This window comes from Mobula birostris, chromosome 1, assembly GCF_030028105.1.
Source record: "Mobula birostris isolate sMobBir1 chromosome 1, sMobBir1.hap1, whole genome shotgun sequence".
In the NCBI taxonomy this organism is placed as follows: Eukaryota; Metazoa; Chordata; class Chondrichthyes; order Myliobatiformes; family Myliobatidae; genus Mobula; species Mobula birostris.
Window position 1 is genome coordinate 254,216,038 of NC_092370.1, and position 20,572 is coordinate 254,236,609.

At 44.1% G+C, this 20,572-nt stretch overlaps 1 protein-coding gene across 6 annotated transcripts in view; it reads left to right on the forward strand.

The window, feature by feature from the left end:
* syne3 (spectrin repeat containing, nuclear envelope family member 3) overlaps nt 1-20,572 on the forward strand; it is a 175,207-nt gene that overhangs the window by 147,203 nt on the left and 7,432 nt on the right. For 4 of the 6 annotated variants that reach the window (XM_072274879.1, XM_072274887.1, XM_072274869.1 and 1 more), the window contains 2 exons: nt 13,463-13,618; nt 14,512-14,547. The exons of 1 other annotated variant lie outside the window; for it this stretch is intronic. In XM_072274879.1, coding sequence (XP_072130980.1) covers nt 13,463-13,618; nt 14,512-14,547 — 192 coding nt within the window. Of the gene's footprint in view, nt 1-13,462; nt 13,619-14,511; nt 14,548-20,572 lie in introns of those variants that run through there. One more of the 6 variants, XM_072274903.1, reaches the window with a different exon arrangement.

A 20,572-nucleotide genomic window follows, 5' to 3' on the forward strand; every position in this document is an offset into this window, starting at 1 on the left:
ATGTTAGGTCGACCATGTAACCTACTCTAGAAACTGCCTAGAATTTCCCTACTACATAGCCCTCTAATTTTCTAAGCTCCATGTACCTAATAACCTTCATTAGCAGTGCATTCAACACATCCACCACTCTCTGTGAAAATCTTACCTCTGACATCTCCCTTATACCTACTTCCAAGTACCTTAAAGCTATGCCTCCTTGTGTTAGCCATTTCAGCCCTGGGAAAAAGCCTCTGGCTATCCACATGATCAATGCCTCTCATCATCTTATATACCTCTATCAGGGCACCTCTCATCCTCCATCACTCCAAGGAAAAAAGGCTAAGTTGACTCAACCTATTCTCATAAGGCATGCGCTCCAATCTAGGCAACATCCTTGTAAGTCTCCTCTGCACTCTCTCTATAGTATCTACATCCTTCCTGTAGTGAGGTGACTAGAACTGAATACAGTACTCCAAGTAGGGTCTGACCAAGGTCTTGTATAGCTATAACGTTATCTCTTGGCTCTTGAAGTTAATCCCATGGTTGATGAATGCCAGCGCACCATACACCTTCTTAACAACACTGTCAACCTGCGCAGCAGCTTTGAGTGCCCTATGGACACGAGCCCCAAGATCTCGCTGATCCTCCACATTGCCAAGAGTCTTACCATTAATATTCTGTCTTCAAATTTGACCAACCGAAATGAAGCACTTTACAATTACCTGGCTTTAACTTCATCTGCTACTTCTCAGCCCAGTTCTGCATACTATCTATGTTATGCTGTAACCTTTGACAACCCTCCAGACTATCCACAACACCCCCAACTTTTGTGTCATCAGCAAACTTACTAACCCACCCTTCTACTTGCTCATCCAGGTCATTTATAAAAATCACAAAGAGGAAATAGTAGTCACCGTCCTCCATACAAAATATGAACTATCCACAACCACCCTTTGCCTTCTGTGGGCAAGCCAATTCTGGATTCACAAAGTAAGGTCTCCTTGGATCCTATACCTCATTACATTCTGAATGATCCTCGCATGGGGAACCTTGTCAGATGTCTTACTGAGATCGATATCCACTGCATCCACTGCTCTACCTTCATCAATGTGTTTTGTTACATCCTCAGATAATTCAATCAGGTTCGTAAGGCATGACCTGCCCTTGACAAAGCCATGCTGACTAGTCCTAATCAGATTATGCCTCCCCAACTGCTCATAAATCTTGCTTCTCAGGATCTTCAACAATTTGCCCACCACTGAAATAAGACTCACTGGTCTATAATTTCCTGGGTTATCTCTACTCCCTTTCTAGAACAAGGGAACAACGTTTGCAACCTTCCAATCCTCTGGTACTTCTCCCGTCCCTATTGATGATGCAAAGATCATCGCTAGAAGCTCAGCAATTTCCTCCCTCGCTTCTCACAGTAGCCTGAAGTATATCCTGTCTGGTCCCAGTGACTTAATCTAGCTTAATACCTTTCAAAAGCTCCAGCACATCCTCTTTCTTAATGTCTGTACACTCAAGCGTTTCAGTCCACTGTAAGTCATCCCCACAATTGACAAGGTCCCTTTCACTGGTGAATACTGAAGCAGAGTATTCATTAAGTACCTCCGCTACCTCCTCCGGCTCCATGAACATGTTTCCATTCTCACTTCTGATTCCTATTCTGACACGGCTCATCCTCTTGCTCTTCACATACTTGTAGAGTGCCTTGGGGTTTTACTTAATCTGGCTCACCAAGGCCTTTTCATGGCCCCTTCTAGCTCTCCTAATTTCATTCGTGAGCTCCTTCCTGGCACCCTTGTAATTTTCTAGAGCTCTAACAGTACCTTGTTTCTTGAACCTTTCATAAGCTTTTCTTTTCTTCTAACTAGATTTTCTACATCCTTTGTACACCATGGTTCTTTTATCTTACCATCCTTGTTGTGCCTCAGTGGAATATAGCTATGCAGAACGCCATGCAAATTTTACCTAAATTTTTGCCATATTTCTAGCATGCATTTTCCTGAACATCTGCTCCTAATTTATGTTACCTTACCTTAATTAATAACTTGAATTAAGTAAGTACTGCAAAAGAAAACCTTAACCCATGACATCTTAAAAAAAAAAAGTGTTTTCGGCTTCCAGCATTTTCTGAGGGCCCAGTCAAATTGTGGTTCATTAGCAAGGGCAAATAAAAATAAGGCAGGGACAAGTGGAGCGGCTATCGTGTGAACCAGTGTTAGAGAGGATAGGCTACGGGTCATCAGGCTTTGGTGACAATAGGCTTAGGCAAGCTAAGTATCTGGTAAGTTTCTTCATTCTTCGTTGGTTAGTGCATAGTTAGAGTAGTGAGAATTTCTCCAGGGGCTGTGTTGTGTTCTTTGTGTGAGATATGGGAAATGTAGAATATGTGGGAGACTTCAACCTCCTGGATAACCACATCTGCAACAAGTACGCAGAGTTTCAGCTTAGAGAACATGTTAAGCAATTGGAGCTGCAGCTTGTTGACCATAAGACCTTAAGTCATAGGAGCAAAATTAGCCCATTCAGCCCATCGACTTTGCTCTGTCATTCCACCATGGCTGATCGCAGATCCACTCAACCCCATACAGCTGCCACTTTGATGCCCTGACCGATCAGGAAATGATCAACTTACACCTTAAATATACCCACACACTGACCTCACTAGATGTCCTGACTAGACACTGCTGTGCCTTTCCTACAATACTCCTTGCACTGAAATAGGTGCAGTACAGATCATTAGTCCCACCACGCTCAACCTTTCAATTCCTGTCTTGCTTAACAATATCTTTCCCCACATCCACTCCACTATCTGTTCTGGCACTCTGCTTCCCATCCTCCTGCAACTCTAGTTTAAACCCCACTCCCATCCCGCAGCACCAGCAAGACTTCCCACAAGGATATTCCCTCCAGTTGATGTGCAAATCATCCCTTCTGTGCAAGTCCCACCTTTCCTGGAAGATAGCCCAATGATCCAAAAATCTGAAGCCCTTCCTCCTGCACCAACTTCTTAGCCACGTATTAAATAGTTATATCTTCCTATTTCTGGTCTCACTAGCACTTGGCACAGGTAGCAATCCTGAGATCACAACCCCAGAGGTCCTGCCCTTTAACTTAGCACCTAACTCTTTGAACTCCCTGTGCAGAACTTCATCACTCGTCCTACCTTTATCATTGGTACCGAGAAGGACAATGACCTCTGGCTGCTCATCCTTCTTGATGTCCCGCACCCTGGCACCTTGGATTCCTCTAATGAATCTCCTATCACTTCAGCTCACCTCTTCTCCCCCTTTCCTTCTGAGCCTCAGAGCCAAAATTGGTGCCAGAGACCTGACCACTGAGGCTTTCCTCTGCTGGGTGATCCCCTCTTACAGTGTGTTATTGAGGGGAACAACTACGGGGCTACTAAGCACTGGCTGCCTATCCCTTTTCCCCCTCCTTAAAGTCACCCCGTTACCTGTGTCCTGCACTTTGGGTGCAACAACCTCCCTGTATCACCTGTTAATCAATGCCTCAGCCTCCCAACTGCACAGCAACAGCTTCTCCGTGGCAAGAGTCAGAAGCACCAAATCTCTTGGTGTGTAAGTTATGGATGATCTCTTCTGGTGTCTCAGTACCACCCATTTGGTCAAGAAAGCACAGCAGCGCCTCCACTTCCTGTTGATATTGAGGCAAATAAGGCTCTCCTCATTTCATCATTGCTGATCCATTTCCCTCTCGGTCTCAATCTCCTGCCTTCTTCCTGTATCCCTTCATACCCTGTCTAATCAACAATCTATCAACCTCTACCTTGAACATACCCAATGATTTGCTTCCACAGCTGCCTGTGGCAAAGAATTCCACAGATTAACCACTCTATGGTTAGAGAAATTTGTCCTCATCTCCATTCTAAAAGGACACCCCTCCATTCTGAGGCTGTGTCCTCTGGTCTTAGACTCCCTACCATAGGAAACATCCTCTCCTCATCCACTATTGAGGCCTTTCAACATTCAGTAGTATTCCATGAGTTCACCCTTCATTTTTCTGAATTCTAGAGAGTACAGGCCTCCTACCATCAGGCACAAGGTACCGCAGTGTAAGAACTAGGACTGTTAGGCTGGGTAACAGCTTCTTTCCACAGGCTGTGACGCCACTGAACATTCTGCTACCACCCAATGCACACTATCTATTATGTTGCCAGTAGCATTATGCTGTTGTATGGTGTGCAAACGTCTTGGGCACATGTATAAGACAATATCCAGGCTTGGGCTGACAAGTGGCAAGTAACATTTAAGCCATGCAAGTGCCAGGCAATGATCGTCTCCAACAAGAGAGGCTCTAACCATTGTCCCTTGACATTCAGTGGCATCACCCTCATGGAATCTAATCTGCCGGGACCTGCCCAGAGTCCAGAGAATTTTGATAAATTATCTCCAAAACCTCTACTATAATTTCTGCTATTTCTTTTAGTACCCTGGGAGGCATTCCATCAGGACCAGGGGACTTACCTATCTTCAGGCCCACAAGTTTGCTCAGAACTACCTCTTTAGTGATAGCTATTCTATCAAGATCTTCACCTCCTATCACAACCATAACATTTCACTTTGTCATGTTAGACATGTCCTCCACCATGAAGGCTGACATAAAATAGTCATTCAAAACCTATGCCATTTCCTCATTACCCAATATCAATTCCCCTTTCTCGTCATCCAAGGGACCTACATTCACTTTAGCCACCCTTCTCCATTTTATATAATTATACAAACTTTTTCTCTCCGTTTTTATATTTTGTGCTAGTTTATTTTCATAATCTATATTCCCCTTCTTTATTGCTCACTTAGTCGTTCTTTGTTTAAAGTTTTCCCAATCTTTCAGCTTCCCACTACTCTTGGCGACTTTGTACGCATGAGTTTTTTAGTTTGATGCCTCCTTTTATGTCCTTAGTTATCCAACACTGGCTCTCTCCACCCTTACTGTTCTTGCTTTTAACTGGAACATACTTTTGTTGAGCATCATGAAAAATCTCTTTGAAAGTCTTCCACTCTTCCTCAACCATCCCACCACATAGCCTGTGTTCCCAGTCTATACTAGCCAATTCCTCCCTCAACCCATTGTAGTCTCCATTGTTTAGGCATAATACACTAGTTTTAGATCCAACTGTTGCACCCTCTGTTTGTATGAGGAACTCAGTCATTCTGTGATCTGTCTTTCCAAGCGGATCCCTAACTGTAAGATTACTAGTTGCACAGGACCAGATCTAAGTTAGCACATTTTCTTGTAGCACAAGTCTTTGTGCAGAACACACGAAAGGTTAACTTGCAGGTAGAGTTGATGGTGAGGAACGCAAAGGCAATGTTAGCATTCATTTCAAGACATCTAGAATACAAGAGCAGGGATGTGATGCTGAGGCTTTATAAAGCACTGGTGAGGCCTCATCTTGAGTATCATGAACAATTTTGGATGACTTATCTAAGAAAAGGTGTGCTGACATTGGACATGGTTCAGAGGAGATTCACAAGGGTGATTCTGGGATTAAAGGATTATCAAATGAGGAACTTTTGATGGCACTGGGCCTGTACTCACTGGAATTTTAGAAGGATTGGAGGGGGGGATGTCATTGAAACCTTTCAAATGCTGAAAGTCTTGGAGCAGATATGGAATGGATGTTGCCCATGGTGGGGAGTCTCAGAAGAGGGCACAGCCTTAGGATAGAGGGGCTTTCAGTCCCTGAAGACTGGAAAATTGCAAATGTTACTCCACTCCCCAAGAAGGGACAGAGGCAGAAGAAAGTAAACTGCAGGCCAGTTAGTCTGACCTCAGTGATTGGGAAAATGTTGGAGTCGATTATTAAGGATGAGATCTCAAGGTACTTGGAAGCACAAGATAAAATATTCTGTAGTCAGCATGGTTTCTTCAAAGGAAAATCTTGCGTGACAGATCTGTTTTTGAAGAAATAACAAGTAGGATAGACGAAGGAGAATCGGTTTTTGTTGTATACTTGGATTTTCAGATTGTCTTTGACAAGTTGCCACAGATGAGGCTGCTTAACAAGCTGAAAGGTTATGGTATTATAAGATAGATTCCATCATGGATAAAGCAGTGGCTGATTGGCAGGAGGCAAAGAGTGGGAATAAAGGGAGTCTCTTCTGGTTGGCTGCCGGTTAGTAGTGGTGTTTCACAGGAGTCAGTGTTGGGACCGATTCCTTTTATGTTATGTGGTGGAATTGATAGCTTTGTTGCAAAGTTTGCAGATGATATGAAGGTAAGTAGAGAGGAAGGTAGTTTTGAGGAAGTAGAGGGGCTACAGGACAGATTAGGAGGATGTGCAAAGAAATGGCAGATGGAATACAGTGATGGGAAGTGTATGGTCATACACTTTGGTAGAAGAAATGAAAGGGTTGATCATTTTCTAAGTGGAGAGAAAGAAAATACAAAAAAATTAGGTGCAAAGGAATTTGGGAGTCCTTGTGCAGGATCCCCTAAAGGGTTAATTTGGAGGTGAGAAAGGCAAATGCAAGGTTCGCATTCATTTCAAGAGGGCTAGAATATAAAAGCAAGGATTTAATGTTGAAACTTTATAAAGCAGTGGTGAGGTTTTACTTGGAGTATTGTGAAGAGGTTTAGGCCCCTTAGAAAGGTTGTGCTGAAACTGGAGAGGGTTCAAAGGAGGTTCAGAAAAATGTTTCTAGGAATGTTTCAGAAAGGACAGGGAAGGAGACAAAAGATGTGGGGGCGTGGCACTGTTGATCAGAGAAAGGTGGACGCCATGGAGGGATTGTCTACGGAATCTCTGTGGGTGGAGGTTAGGAAAAAGAAGGGGTCAATACCTTTACTGGGTGTTTCTTATAGGCCGCCCAATAGTAACAGGGATATAGAATAGTACAGCACATTACAGGCCCTTCGGCCCACAATGTTGTGCCGACCCTCAACCCCTGCCTCCCATATAACCCCCCCACCTTAAATTCCTCCATATACCTGTCTAGTCGTCTCTTAAACTTCACTAGTGTATCTGCCTCCACCACTGATTCAGGTAGTGCATTCCAAGCACCAACCACTCTCTGAGTAAAAAACCTTCCTCTAATATTCCCCTTGAACTTCCCACCCCTTACCTTAAAGCCATGTCCTCTTGTATTGAGCAGTGGTGCACTGGGGAAGAGGCGCTGGCTATCCGGTCTATTCCTCTTAATATCTTGTACACCTCTATCATGTCTCCTCTCATCCTCCTTCTCTCCAAAGAGTAAAGCCCTAGCTCCCTTAATCTCTGATCATAATCCATACTCTCCAAACCAGGCAGCATCCTGGTAAATCTCCTCTGTACCTTTTCCAATGCTTCCACATCCTTCCTATAGTGAGGCGACCAGAACTGGACACAGTACTCCAAATGTGGCCTAACTAGAGTTTATAGAGCTGCATCATTACATCGCGACTTTTAAACTCTGTCCCTCGACTTATGAAAGCTAACGCCCCATAAGCTTTCTTAACTACCCTGTCTACCTGTGAGGCAACTTTCAGGGATCTGTGGACATGTACTCCGAGATCCCTCTGCTCCTCCACACTACCAAGTATCCTGCCATTTACTTTGTACTCTGCCTTGGAGTTTGTCCTTCCAAAGTGTACCACCTCACAGTTCTCTGGGTTGTACTCCATCTGCCACTTCTCAGCCCACTTCTGCATCCTATCAATGTCTCTCTGCAATCTTCGACAATCCTCTACAGTATCCACAACACCACCAACCTTTGTGTCATCTGCAAACTTGCCAACCCACCCTTCTACCCCCACATCCAAGTCGTTAATAAAAATCACGAAAAGTAGAGGTCTCAGATCCGATCCCTGTGGGACACCACTAGTCACAACCCTCCAATCCGAATGTACTCCCTCCAGCACGACCCTCTGCTTTCTGCAGGCAAGCTAATTCTGAATCCACCTGGCCAAACTTCCCTGGATCCCATGCTTTCTGACTTTCTGAATAAGCCTACCGTGTGGAACCTTGTCAAATGCCTTACTAAAATCCATGTAGATCACATCTACTGCACTACCCTCATCGATATGCCTTATCGAGGAGCAGATAGGGAAACAGATCCTGGAAGGGTGTAATAATAACAGAGTTGTCATGATGGGAGATTTTAATTTCCTAAATATCAATTGGCATCTCCCTAGAGCAAGGGGTTTAGGTGGGGTGGAGTTTGTTAGGTGTGTTCAGGAAGGTTTCTTGACACAATATGTAGATAAGCCTTCACGTGGAGAGGCTGTACTTGATTTGGTGTTGGGAAATGAACCTGGTCAGGTGTCAGATCTCTCAGTTGGGAGAGCATTTTGGAGATAGTGAACACAGAAACATAGAAAATAGGTGCGGGAGTAGGCCATTCGGCCCTTTGAGCCTGCATCGCCATTCAGTATGATCATGGCTGATCATCCAACTCAGAACCCTGTACTAGCCTTCCCTTCATACCCCCGATTCCTTTAGCCACAAGGGCCATATCTAACTCCCTCTTAAATATAGCCAATGAACTGGCCTCAACTGTTTCCTGTGGCAGAGAATTCCACAGATTCACCACTCTCTGTGTGAAGAAGTTTTTCCTAATCTCGATCCTAAAAGGCTTCCCCTTTATCCTCAAACTGTGATCCCCTCGTTCTGGACTTCCCCAACATCGGGAACAATCTTCCTGCATCTAGCCTGTCTAATCCCTTTAGGATTTTATATGTTTCAATAAGATCGCCCCTCAATCTTCTAAATTCCTACGAGTATAAGCCTAGTGGATCCAGTCTTTCATCATATGAAAGTCCTGCCATCCCAGGAATCAATCTGGTGAACCTTCTTTGTACTCCCTCTATGGCAAGGATGTCTTTCCTCAGATTAGGGGACCAAAACTGCACACAGTACTCCAGGTGTGGTCTCACCAAGGCCTTGTACAACTACAGTAGTACCTTCCTGCTCCTGTACTCGAATCCTCTAGCTATGAATGCCAGCATACCATTTGCCTTTTTCACCGCCTGCTGTACCTGCATGCCCACTTTCAATGACTGGTGTATAATGACACCCAGGTCTCGTTGCACCACCCCTTTTCCTAATTGGCCACCATTCAGATAATAATCTGTTTTCCTGTTTTTGCCACCAAAGTGGATAACCTCACATTTATCCACATTAAATTGCATCTGCCATGAATTTGCCCACTCACCTAACCTATCCAAGTCACCCTGCATCCTCTTAGCATCCTCCTCACAGCTAACACTGCCGCCCAGCTTCGTGTCATCCACAAACTTGGAGATGCTGCATTTAATTCCCTCATCTAAGTCATTAATATATATTGTGAACAACTGGGGTCCCAGCACTGAGCCTTGCGGTACCCCACTAGTCGCTGCCTGCCATTCTGAAAAGGTCTCGTTTATTCCCACTCTTTGCTTCCTGTCTGCCAACCAATTTTCTATCCATATCAATACCTTACCCCCAATACCGTGTGCTTTAAGTTTGCACACTAATCTCCTGTGTGGGACCTTGTCAAAAGCCTTTTGAAAATCCAAATATACCACATCCACTGGTTCTCCCCTATCCACTCTACTAGTTACATCCTCAAAAAATTCTGTAAGATTCGTCAGACATGATTTTCCTTTCACAAATCCATGCTGACTTTGTCTGATGATTTCACCGCTTTCCAAATGAGCTGTTATCACATCTTTGATAACTGACTCCAGCATTTTCCCCACCACCGATGTTAGGCTAACCGGTCTATAATTCTCCGGTTTCTCTCTCCCTCCTTTTTTAAAAAGTGGGGTTACATTAGCCACCCTCTAATCCTCAGGAACTAGTCCAGAATCTAAAGAGCTTTGAAAAATTATCACTAATGCATCCACTATTTCTTGGGCTACTTCCTTAAGCACTCTGGGATGCAGACCATCTGGCCCTGGGGATTTATCTGCCTTTAATCCCTTCAATTTACCTAACACCACTTCCCTACTAACATGTATTTCCCTCAGTTCCTCCATCTCACTGGACCTTCTGTTCCCTACTATTTCCGGAAGATTATTTATGTCCTCCTTAGTGAAGACGGAACCAAAGTAGTTATTCAATTCATCTGCCATGTCCTTGCTCCCCATAATCAATTCACCTCTTTCCGTCTGTAGGGGACCTACATTTGTCTTAACCAATCTTCTTCTTTTCACATATGTATAAAAGCTTTTACAGTCAGTTTTTATGTTTCCTGCTGGTTTTCTCTCATAATCTTTTTTCCCCTTCTTAATTAAGCCCTTTGCCTCCTGTGCTGGACTCTGAATTTCTCCCAGTCCTCAGGTGAGCCACTTTTTCTGGCTAATTTGTATGCTTCTTCTTTGGAATTGATACTATCCCTAATTTCTCTTGTCAGCCACGGGTGCACTACCTTCCTTGATTTATTCTTTTGCCAAACTGGGCTGAACAATTGTTGTAGTTCATCCATGCAATCTTTAAATGCTTGCCATTGCATATCCACTGTCAACCCTTTAAGTGTCATTTGCCAGTCTATCTTAGCTAATTCACGTCTCATACCTTAAAGTTACCCTTCTTTAAGTTCAGAACCTTTGTTTCTGAATTAACTATGTCGCTCTCCATCTTAATGAAGAATTCCACCATATTATGGTCACTCTTACCCAAGTGGCCTCTCACGACAAGATTGCTAATTAACCCTTCCTCATTGCTCATAATGATCATAATTCTATCTCCTTTACAATAGCATTGGAGAGAGATAAGAACAGACAAGTTAGAAAAGTGCTTAATTGGAGTAAGGGGAATTATGAGGCTATCATGCAGGAAATTGGAGGCTTAAATTGGAAACAGACGTTCTCAGGGATAAGTAGGGAAGAAATGTGGCAAATATTCAGGAGATATTTGTGTGGAGTTCTGCATAGGTACATTCCAATGAGATAGGGAAGTTATGGTAGAGTACAGGAACCATGGTGTACAAAGGCTGTAATAAATCTAGTCAAGAAGAAAGGAAAAGCTTACAAAAGGTTCAGAGATCTAGGTAATGTTAGAGATCTAGGAGATCATAAGGCTAATAGGAAGGAGCTTAAGAAGGAAATTTGGAGAGCCAGAAGGGGCCATGAGAAGGCCTTGATGGGCAGGATTAAGGAAAACCCCAAGGCATTCTACAAGTATGTGAAGAGCAAGAGGGTAAGACTGAAAGAATAGGACCTATCAAGTGTGACAGTGGGAAAGTATGTATGGAACCGGAGGAAATAGCAGAGGTACTTAATGAATACTTTACTTTAGTATTCACTATAGAAAAGGATCTTGGTGATTGTTGTGATGACTTGCAGCAGACTGAAAAGCTTGAGCATGTAGATATTAAGAAAGAGGATGTGCTCGAGCTTTTGGAAAGCATCAAGTTGGATAAGTCGCCGGGACTGGATGAGGTATACCCCAGACTACTGTGGGAGGTGAGGAATGAGATTGCTGAGCCTCTGGCGATGATCCTTGCATCATCAATGGGGACGGGAGAGGTTCCGGAGGATTGGAGGGTTGCGGATGTTATTCCTTTATTCAAGAAAGAGAGTAGAGATAGCCCAGGAAATTATAGACCAGTGAGTTTTATTTCAGTGGTTGGTAAGTTGTTGGAGAAGATCCTGAGAAGCAGAATTTATGAACATTTGGAGAGGTATAATATGATTAGGAGTAGTCAGCATGGCTTTGTCAAGGGCAGGTCATGCCTTACGAGTCTAATTGAATTTGTTGGGGATGTGACTAAACACATTGATGATGGACGAGCAGTAGATGTAGTGTTTATGGATTTCAGCAAGGCATTTGATTAGGTACCCCATGCAAGGCTTATTGAGAAAGTAAGGAGGCATGGGATCCAAGGAGACATTGCTTTGTGGATCCAGAACTGGTTTGCCTATAGAAAGAAAAGAGTGGTTGTAGACGGGTCATATTCTGCATGGAGGTCGGTCACCAGTGGAGTGCCTCAAGGATCTGTTCTGGGACCCTTACTCTTTGTGATTTTTGTAAATGAGCTGGATGAGGAAGTGGAGGGATGGGTTAGTAAGTTTGCTGATGACACAAAGGTTGGAGGTGTTGTGGATAGTGTGGAAGGCTGTTGTGGATAGTGTGCAGGACATTGTTAGGATGCAAAACTGGGCTGAGAAGTGGCAGATGGAGTTCAACCCAGATAAGTGTGAAGTGATTCATTTTGGTAGGTGAAATATGATGGCAGAATATAGTATTAATGGTAAGACTTGGCGGTGTGGAGGATCAGAGGGATCTTGGGGTCTGAATCCATAGGACGCTCAAAGCAGCTGCGCAGGTTGACTGTGTGGTTAAGAAGGCGTACGGTGTATTGGCCGTCATCAATCATGGAATTTTAATTTATGAGCCAAGAGGTAATGTTGTAGCTATATAGGACCCTGGTCAGATCACACTTGGAGTACTGTGCTCAGTTCTGGTCACCTCACTACAGGAAGGATGTGGAAGCCATAGAAAGGGTGCAGAGGAGATTTACAAGGATGTTGCCTGGATTGGGAGCATGCCTTATGAGAATAGATTGAGTGAACTTGGCCTTTTCTGCTTGGAGTGACAAAGGATGAGAGGTGACCTGATAGAGGTGTATAAGATGATGAGAGGCATTGATCATGTGGATAGTCAGAGGCTTTTTCCCAGGGCTGAAATGGTTACCACAAGAGGGCACAGGTTTAAGGTGCTGAGTAGTAGGTACAGAGGAGATGTTAGGGGTAAGCTTTTTACTCAGAGAGTGGTGAGTGCGTGGAATGGGCTGCTGGTAATAGTGGTGGAGGCAGATACGATAGGGTCTTTTAAGAGACTTTTAGATAGGTACATGGAGCTTAGTAAAGTAGAGGGCTATAGGTAAGCTTATTAATTTCTAGGGTAGGGACATGTTCGGCACAACTCTGTGGGCTGAAGGGCCTGTATTGTGCTACAGGTTTTCTGTGTTTCTATGAATGAGTGCTTTGGCATATGAAGAGCACTTGATGGCTCTGGGTATCTATTTACTAGAATTCAGAAGAATGAGGTGTGACCTGGTTGAAAGCTGTTGAATAGTAGAGGCCTTGATACAGTGGATATGGAGAGGATGTTTCCTATGGTGGGAGTCTATTACCAGTGGACACAGCCTGAGAATAGATGGGCATCCATTTAGAATGCAGATAAGGAGGACTTTCTTTTGTCAGTGAGTGGTGAATCTGTGGAATTCTTTACCACAGACAGCTGTGGAGGCAAAGCCTTTATGTATATTTCAGGCAGAGGTTGAATAGATTCTTGATTGGTCAGGGCATGAACGGATACAGGGAGAAAGCAGATGATTGGGGCTGAGAGGAAAATTGGATCAGCCACGATGAAATGGTGGAGCAGACTCAGTGGGTCAAATAGCCACATACTGCTCTGATATTTTATGGTCGTTTGGTCTGCATGTTTATGGTTTAATGAAAATGAACTTGATGAGCTTGGCTGCCTCTGGGCATGCACAAAGTAATGGGAGTTTCTAGTTTTTTCAAATAAATGACAAATTGTTTTCAGGTGCTGAACTGTCATGTACCTCATGGTCAGAAGATTTTTGAAGAGCTGATAGGTGTTGAGTGTGCCAGAGTGAATGAAGAAGAGAAACAGCTGGAAGATTTGCGATATCGATGGATTTTGTATAAAACAAAGCTCAGCGAAGCAGGAGACCTCCTGGTATGTGCTGTGGCCTAAATCACATCCAGTCACTTCAAAAACTGTCACTGTTTTGATTTCTGTGTACTTGATTGGACACTTGATCCTTTTGTGCAACTGTTGACTTAAAGCTTTTGTTCTCAAATTCCATTCCCGGAGTTGAATAACTTGATTTTTTTCTTGTGGAGGTCAAGTATCCAGCGTTTGAGGCTAATGCCTATTTGTATCTCTTCACCATCTTGGTGCCCTGCATAGGTAAATTGTTTGACATCCAGCTGTGGTTACCACAACATCAGCATTTCAAAGATGAAATTTATTGTCCTTGGTTTCTTCTTCAACTCCCACTCTGTGACTCGTATACACCAGCATATCAGTGTGCCTACAGTGTGAAAGCTACTGCAGAACAGCACAGCGCAAAGGTCCTTCTGACCACCATATTGTGTTGAACCAATTAAATATGTAACAACTAATCCCTTTTGCCTACACAGTGTCCATACATTTCCATTTCCTATACATTCATTTGCCTTTTTGAGAGCCTCTTAAACACCTCCATTGTATTTACCTCTACCACCACCCCTGACAGTGCCTTCCAAACGCCCCCACCTCTCTGTGTATATGAGAAAAAACGCCATGTACATCTCCATAAGAGCATCAAGGCTGAAGATATAACAGCAGAATTAGGCCATTTGGCCCATCGAGTCTGCTTCACTTTTTCATCGTGGCTGATCCATTTTTCCTCTCAGCCCCCAATTTTTCCTGCCTTCTCCCTGTATTACTTCATGCCCCGACCAATCAACAACCTATCAGCCTCTGCCTTAAATATACGTAAAGACTGTCTTTATGTCTGCATTCGGTATGTTCAGTACCTGGTAGTTTTTTTTCTTTCACTGTCTATTTTGTGATTGTCTCTGCAGAGTCAAGGCCAAGATGAAGTTGAAGAATTTAGAAAGGTGATCACATTTCTTTAAATCTTCATGTTTCATTTGAATTGTGCCTTTGCAGCCAGTTTTAGTGAAATAGTTCTGTGATGCCTGTAGAATGGATAGGTTGGGTTTGTTTTCCTGTCATCAGGAAGATTGGGGAAGCGGGTATACAAACTGTTGGAGGGTGTATGTGGGGTGAATGGTGAGAAACGTCCCTGAGCAGAAGTTTCTCTAACTACAGGCAAAGGAGATTTCAGGGGATTTGGTGGAAGAATTTCTTCACCCAGAGGGTTACATGCTGCCTGATGTATGGTGGAGGCAGAGACCATCACAGAACATGGAATGGTACTATACAGGAAAAGACCTCCAGCCCAAAGTGACTACATGGCCATAATATCAATCCAAACTAATCCCATCTCCCTGCACGTGGTCGAAATTCCTCATTCCCTGCCTATCCAAATGCCTCTTCTGTGTTGCTGTCATATCTGCTTTCACCATTTCTCCTGGCAGTGTGCTTCAAGCAGCCACCATTCTCTGTGTTGTATATTTGCCTCACAAATCTCTTTTAAACTTTCCCTCTCACACTGAGCCTATGTCATTGGACCATAATATATAGGAACAGAATTAGGCCATTCAGCTTATCAAGTCTGCTCTGCCATTCCATCATGGCTGATCCCAGATCCCACTCAACCCCATATTCCTGCTTTCTCGCTATATCCTTTGATGCCCTGACCGATCAGAAAATGACCAACTTCCGCCTTAAATATACGCACGGACTTGGCATCCACTGCAGTCTGTGGTAGAGCCTTTCACAGATTTACTACTCTCTGGTTAAAAAAAATTCCTCCTTGCCTCTGTTCTAAAGGGTTGCCCCTCAATTTTGAGGCTGTGCCCTCTAGTTCTGGATCCCCTCATCATAGGAAACATCATCTCCATATTGACCCTATCTAGTCCTTTTAATATTTGGTAGGTTTCAGTGAGACCCCCCCCCATATTCTTCTAAATTCCAGTGAGTACAGGCCCAAAGCTGCCAAACCCTCATTCCCGAATCATCTACGTGAACATGCTCTGGACTCTCTCCAATGACAACACATCCTTTCTAAGGTATGGCCTGACTAGTGTCTTATAAAGCCTCAGCATTATCTCCTTGCTTTTATATTCTATTTCCCTTGAAATAAAGCAACACACATCAAAGTTGCTGGTAAACGCAGCATCTATTGGAAGAGCTTCAGTCGACGTTTCAGGCCGAGACCCTTCGTCAGGACTAACTGAAGGAAGAGTTAGTAAGAGATTTGAAAGTGAGGGGGGAGGGGGAGATCCAAAATGATAGGAGAAGACAGGAGGGGGAGGGATGGAGCCAAGAGTTGGACAGGTGATTGGCAAAGGGGGTATGAGAGGATCATGGGACAGGAGATCCGGGGAGAAAGACGGGGGGGTGGGGGAACAGAGGATAGGCAAGGGGTATAGTCAGAGGGACAGAGGGAGAAAAAGGAGAGTGAGAGAAAGAATGTATGTATAAAAATAAATAACGGATGGGGTACTAGGGGGAGGTGGGGCACTAGCGGAAGTTAGAGAAGTCGATGTTCATGCCATCAGGTTGGAGGCTACCCAGACGGAATATAAGATGTTGTTCCTCCAACCTGAGTGTGGCTTCATCTTTACAGTAGAGGAGGCCGTGGATGGACATGTCAGAATGGGAATGGGACGTGGAATTAAAATGTGTGGCCACTGGGAGATCCTGCTTTCTCTGGCGGACAGAGCATAGGTGTTCAGCAAAGCAGTCTCCCAGTCTGCGTCGGGTCTCGCCAATATATAGAAGGCCACATCGGGAGCACCGGACGCAGTATACTGTCCGTCAGAGAAAGCAGGATCTCCCAGTGGCCACACGTTTTAATTCCACGTCCCATTCCCATTCTGACATGTCCATCCACGGCCTCCTCTACTGTAAAGATGAAGCCACACTCAGGTTGGAGGAACAACATCTTATATTCCATCTGGGTAGCCTCCAACCTGATGGCATGAACATTGACTTCTCTAACTTCCGCTAGTTCCCCAACTCCCCCTAGTACCCCATCCATTATTTATATTTATACATAAATTCTTTCTCTCACTCTCCTTTTTCTCCCTCTGTCCCTCTGACTATACCCCTTGCCTATCCTCTGTTCTCCCCCCCCCCGCCCCCCCGTCTTTCTCCCCGGATCTCCTGTCCCATGATCCTCTCATATCCCCTTTGCCAATCACCTGTCCAACTCTTGGCTCCATCCCTCCCCCTCCTCCTCCTGTCTTCTCCTATCATTTTGGATCTCCCCCTCCCCCTCTCACTTTCAAATCTCTTACTAACTCTTCCTTCAGTTAGTTCTGACGAAGGGTCTCGGCCTGAAACGTGGATTGAAACTCTTCCAATAGATGCTGCCTGGCCTGCTGCGCTTACCAGCAACTTTGATGTGTGTTGCTTGAATTTCCAGCATCTGCAGAATTCCTGTTGTTCCCTTGAAATAAATGTCAGTATTACATTTGCCTCCTTTACCACAGAAGAAGAATAGCCCTTAACTCAGCAGTGGAGTTATTGGGGCACCGTCATGACAGTGTTTCCATAGCAAGCTATTCTTGTTTTTACGAGGCCGAGTTGCTAGCTCGACGCTCAACCCGACCTGGATTCGAACTCGGGAACCTTTGCTCCGGAGTCCGGCACTGATATTATTGCACCACCAAGCAGGATAATTACCACAGACTCAACCTGTAAATTAACCTTCTGGGACGTGGCACCAAAGGTTACAGGGAGAAGGCCAGGAACTGGGGGTTGAGGAGGTGAAAAAAAAAGGATCAGCTTGAATGGTGGAGCAAACCTGATGGCTGAATTCTGCTTATATGTCATGGTCTAAATCATTGACAAACAATGTGAAAAGCGCAGTCCCAGTACTGACCCCTGAGGAACACCACTAGTCACTGGCAGCCAACCAGAAAAGGCTCCTTTTATTCCCACTCGCTGCCTCCTGCCTGTCAGCAATTCAACTATCCATGTCAGTATCTTTCTGTATCACCATAAGTTATTATCGACTTGGATCGACTAGTCTTACACTCTCTGGAATTTAGAAGATTGAGGGGGGATCTGATTGAAACATATAAAATTCTAAAAGGATTGGACAGGCTAGATGCAGGAAGATTGTTCCCAATGTTGGGGAAGTCCAGAACGAGGGGTCACAGTTTGAGGATAAAGGGGAAGCCTTTTAAGGACCGAGATGAGGAAAATCTTCTTCACAGAGAGAGTGGTGAATCTGTGGAATTCTCTGCCACAGGAAGCAGCTGAAGCCAGTTGATTGGCTATATTTAAGAGGGAGTTAGATATGGCCCTCGTGGCTAAAGGGATCGGGGGTATGGAGGGAAGGCAGGTACAGGGTTCTGAGTTGGATGATCAGCCATGATCATACTGAATGGCGGTGCAGTCTCGAAGGGCTGAATGGCCTACTGCACCTATTTTTTATGTTTCTATTATCTTGATAATCGGATTCATGTGTAGCACTTTATCAAACTCCTGAAAATCCAAGTAAGTGATATTCTCTGCCTTTCCTTTTTCCACCCTGCCTATTATTTTCTTGAAAAGTTCTTAACAGATTTGTCAGTCAAGATTTCCCTTGACGGAAACTATGCTGACTTTGACTTATTTTGTCATTAGTTTCCAAGTACCTCGAAACCTCATGCTTAATAATAGACTCCAACACTTTCCCAACCACTGAGGAATTATACGCTAACCGGCCTATAATTTCTTTTCTTTTGCCTTCCTCCCTTCCTAAAGAGTGGAGTGACATTTGCAATCTTCCAGACCTCTGGGACCATGCCAGAATCGAGTGTTTTTTGAAAGATCATGACCAATGCATCTATTATCTCTTCATCAACCTCTCTCAAGACTCTGGGACGTAGTCCATCTGGCCCAGGTTACTTATCCACCTTAAGACCTTTGAACTTGACTAGCACTTTTTCCTTTATAATAGCAATGACACTCATTCCTGTTCCCTGACACTCACTTCTGGCACATTGCTAGTGCCTTCCCCAGTACCCAGTAAGTTCATCACACAAAGGAGAAAATCTGCAGGTGTTGGAAATCCGAGCAACACATACAAAATGCTGGAGGACCTCAGCAGGCCTGGCAGCATCTGAAAAAAGAGTACAGTCAACATTTTGGGCCGAAACCCTTCAGCAGGAACTAAGTTCATCTGCCATTTATTTGTCCCTATTACCACCTCACCTGCATTATTTTCCAGTGGTCCAATATCAACTCTCATCACCCTTTTATTCTTTATTTAACTGAAAAATCTTTTGGTATCTTGTTTTATATTATTGGCTAATCTGCCCTCATATTTCATCTTTTCCCTTCTTATAGCTTTTTTAGTAGCCCTTTGTTGGATTTTAAAAGCTTCCCAATCATCCAGCTTCCTACTCACTTTTGCTACATTATATGCCCTTTCATTGGCTTTTATGCAGTTCTTAACTTCCTTGTTAACCACAGTTACCTACCCCACCATTTGAGAACTTCTTCCTCTGTGGGTCATATCTATCCTGCCCCTTGTGAACTATTCCTAGAAACTTCAGCCATCTCTGCTCTGCCATCATCCCCACCAGTATACTCCTCCAATCCACCTGGACAAGCTCCTCTCTCTTCCCTCTGTAATTCCCTTTATTCCATTGTGATACAAATGCCTTTGAGTTATACTTCTCCCTCTCAAATTGCAGTATCAATCATATTATGATCTCTGCCTCCACAGAGTTCCTTTACGTTAAGCTCCTTATTAAGGTCTGGCTTATTACACAACACCCAGTTGAAGTCAGCCTTTCCCTGAGTAGGCTCAAGTACAAGCTGCTCTAAAAAGCAGCTAGTAGGCATTCAACAAATCCACTCTCTTGCGATCGACACCAACCTGATTTTCCAATCCCCTTGAAGTTCCCCCATTACAATTGTGTCATTACCCTTATTACATACCTTTTCCAGCTCCCTTTGCAATCTCAAACCCACATCTTGGCTACTATTTGGAGGCCTAAATATGATTCCCATAATGATTTTTTTAATCTTGTAATTTCTTAACTCCATCCACAAAATTCAACATTCTCCGACCCTATGTCACCTCTTTCTAAAAGTGTAATTTAATCTCTTGCCAATAGAGCCACACCACCTCCTGTGTCTTCCTGACTGTCCTTTTACTACAAAGTATATCCTTTGACGTTGAGCTCCCAACTATGGCCTTTCAGCCACGACTCAGTGATGCCCACAGTGTCAAACTGACCAATCTCTAATTGCACCACGAGTTCGTCCACCCTATTCCGATTGCTACACACATTTAAACACAGCAGCTTCAGTCCTGCATTCTTCACTCTTTTGAATTTTGCCTCTGTGGTGCAATTTAACTCTTCGCTCTGTTGGCATTTGTATCCAACCACTGGCTTGTCCTTCCTTACATTCATGTTACATCCATCACCTGCTAGTAAACCTCCTGGCTCATCCTCAGCTTTGTCATACTGGTTCCAATCCCCATGCCATATTAGTTTAAAACACTCCCAACAGCTCTAGTAAACCTGCCTGCAAGAACGTTGATCCCGCCCGGATTCAAGTGCAACCCATCCCTTTTGTACAGGTCCCACCTGTCCCAGAAAAGGTTTCAGTGTTCCAGAAATCTGAATCTCTGCCCCCTGCACCAATTCTTCAGCCACACATTTATTTGCCACCTCGTTCAATTCCTATCCTCACTGTCACGTGACACAGACAGCAATCCTGAGATTACTACCCTTGAGGTCCTGTTTCTCGGCTTCCTTCCTAACTCCCAATGTTCTTTTTTCAGGATCCCCTCCCTTTTTCTTCCTATATTTTTAGTAGCAATATGTACCATGACTTCTGGCTGCTCGCCCTTCCTTTTAAGGATATTGTGGACACATTTAGAAACATCATGGACCCTGGCACCTGGGAGGCAAGCTAACATCCGTGTTTCCTTTTTGCCTCCACAGAATCACCTATCTGTCCCCCTAGCTATAGAGTCCGCTAGAACTGCTGTCATCCTCTTCAGTT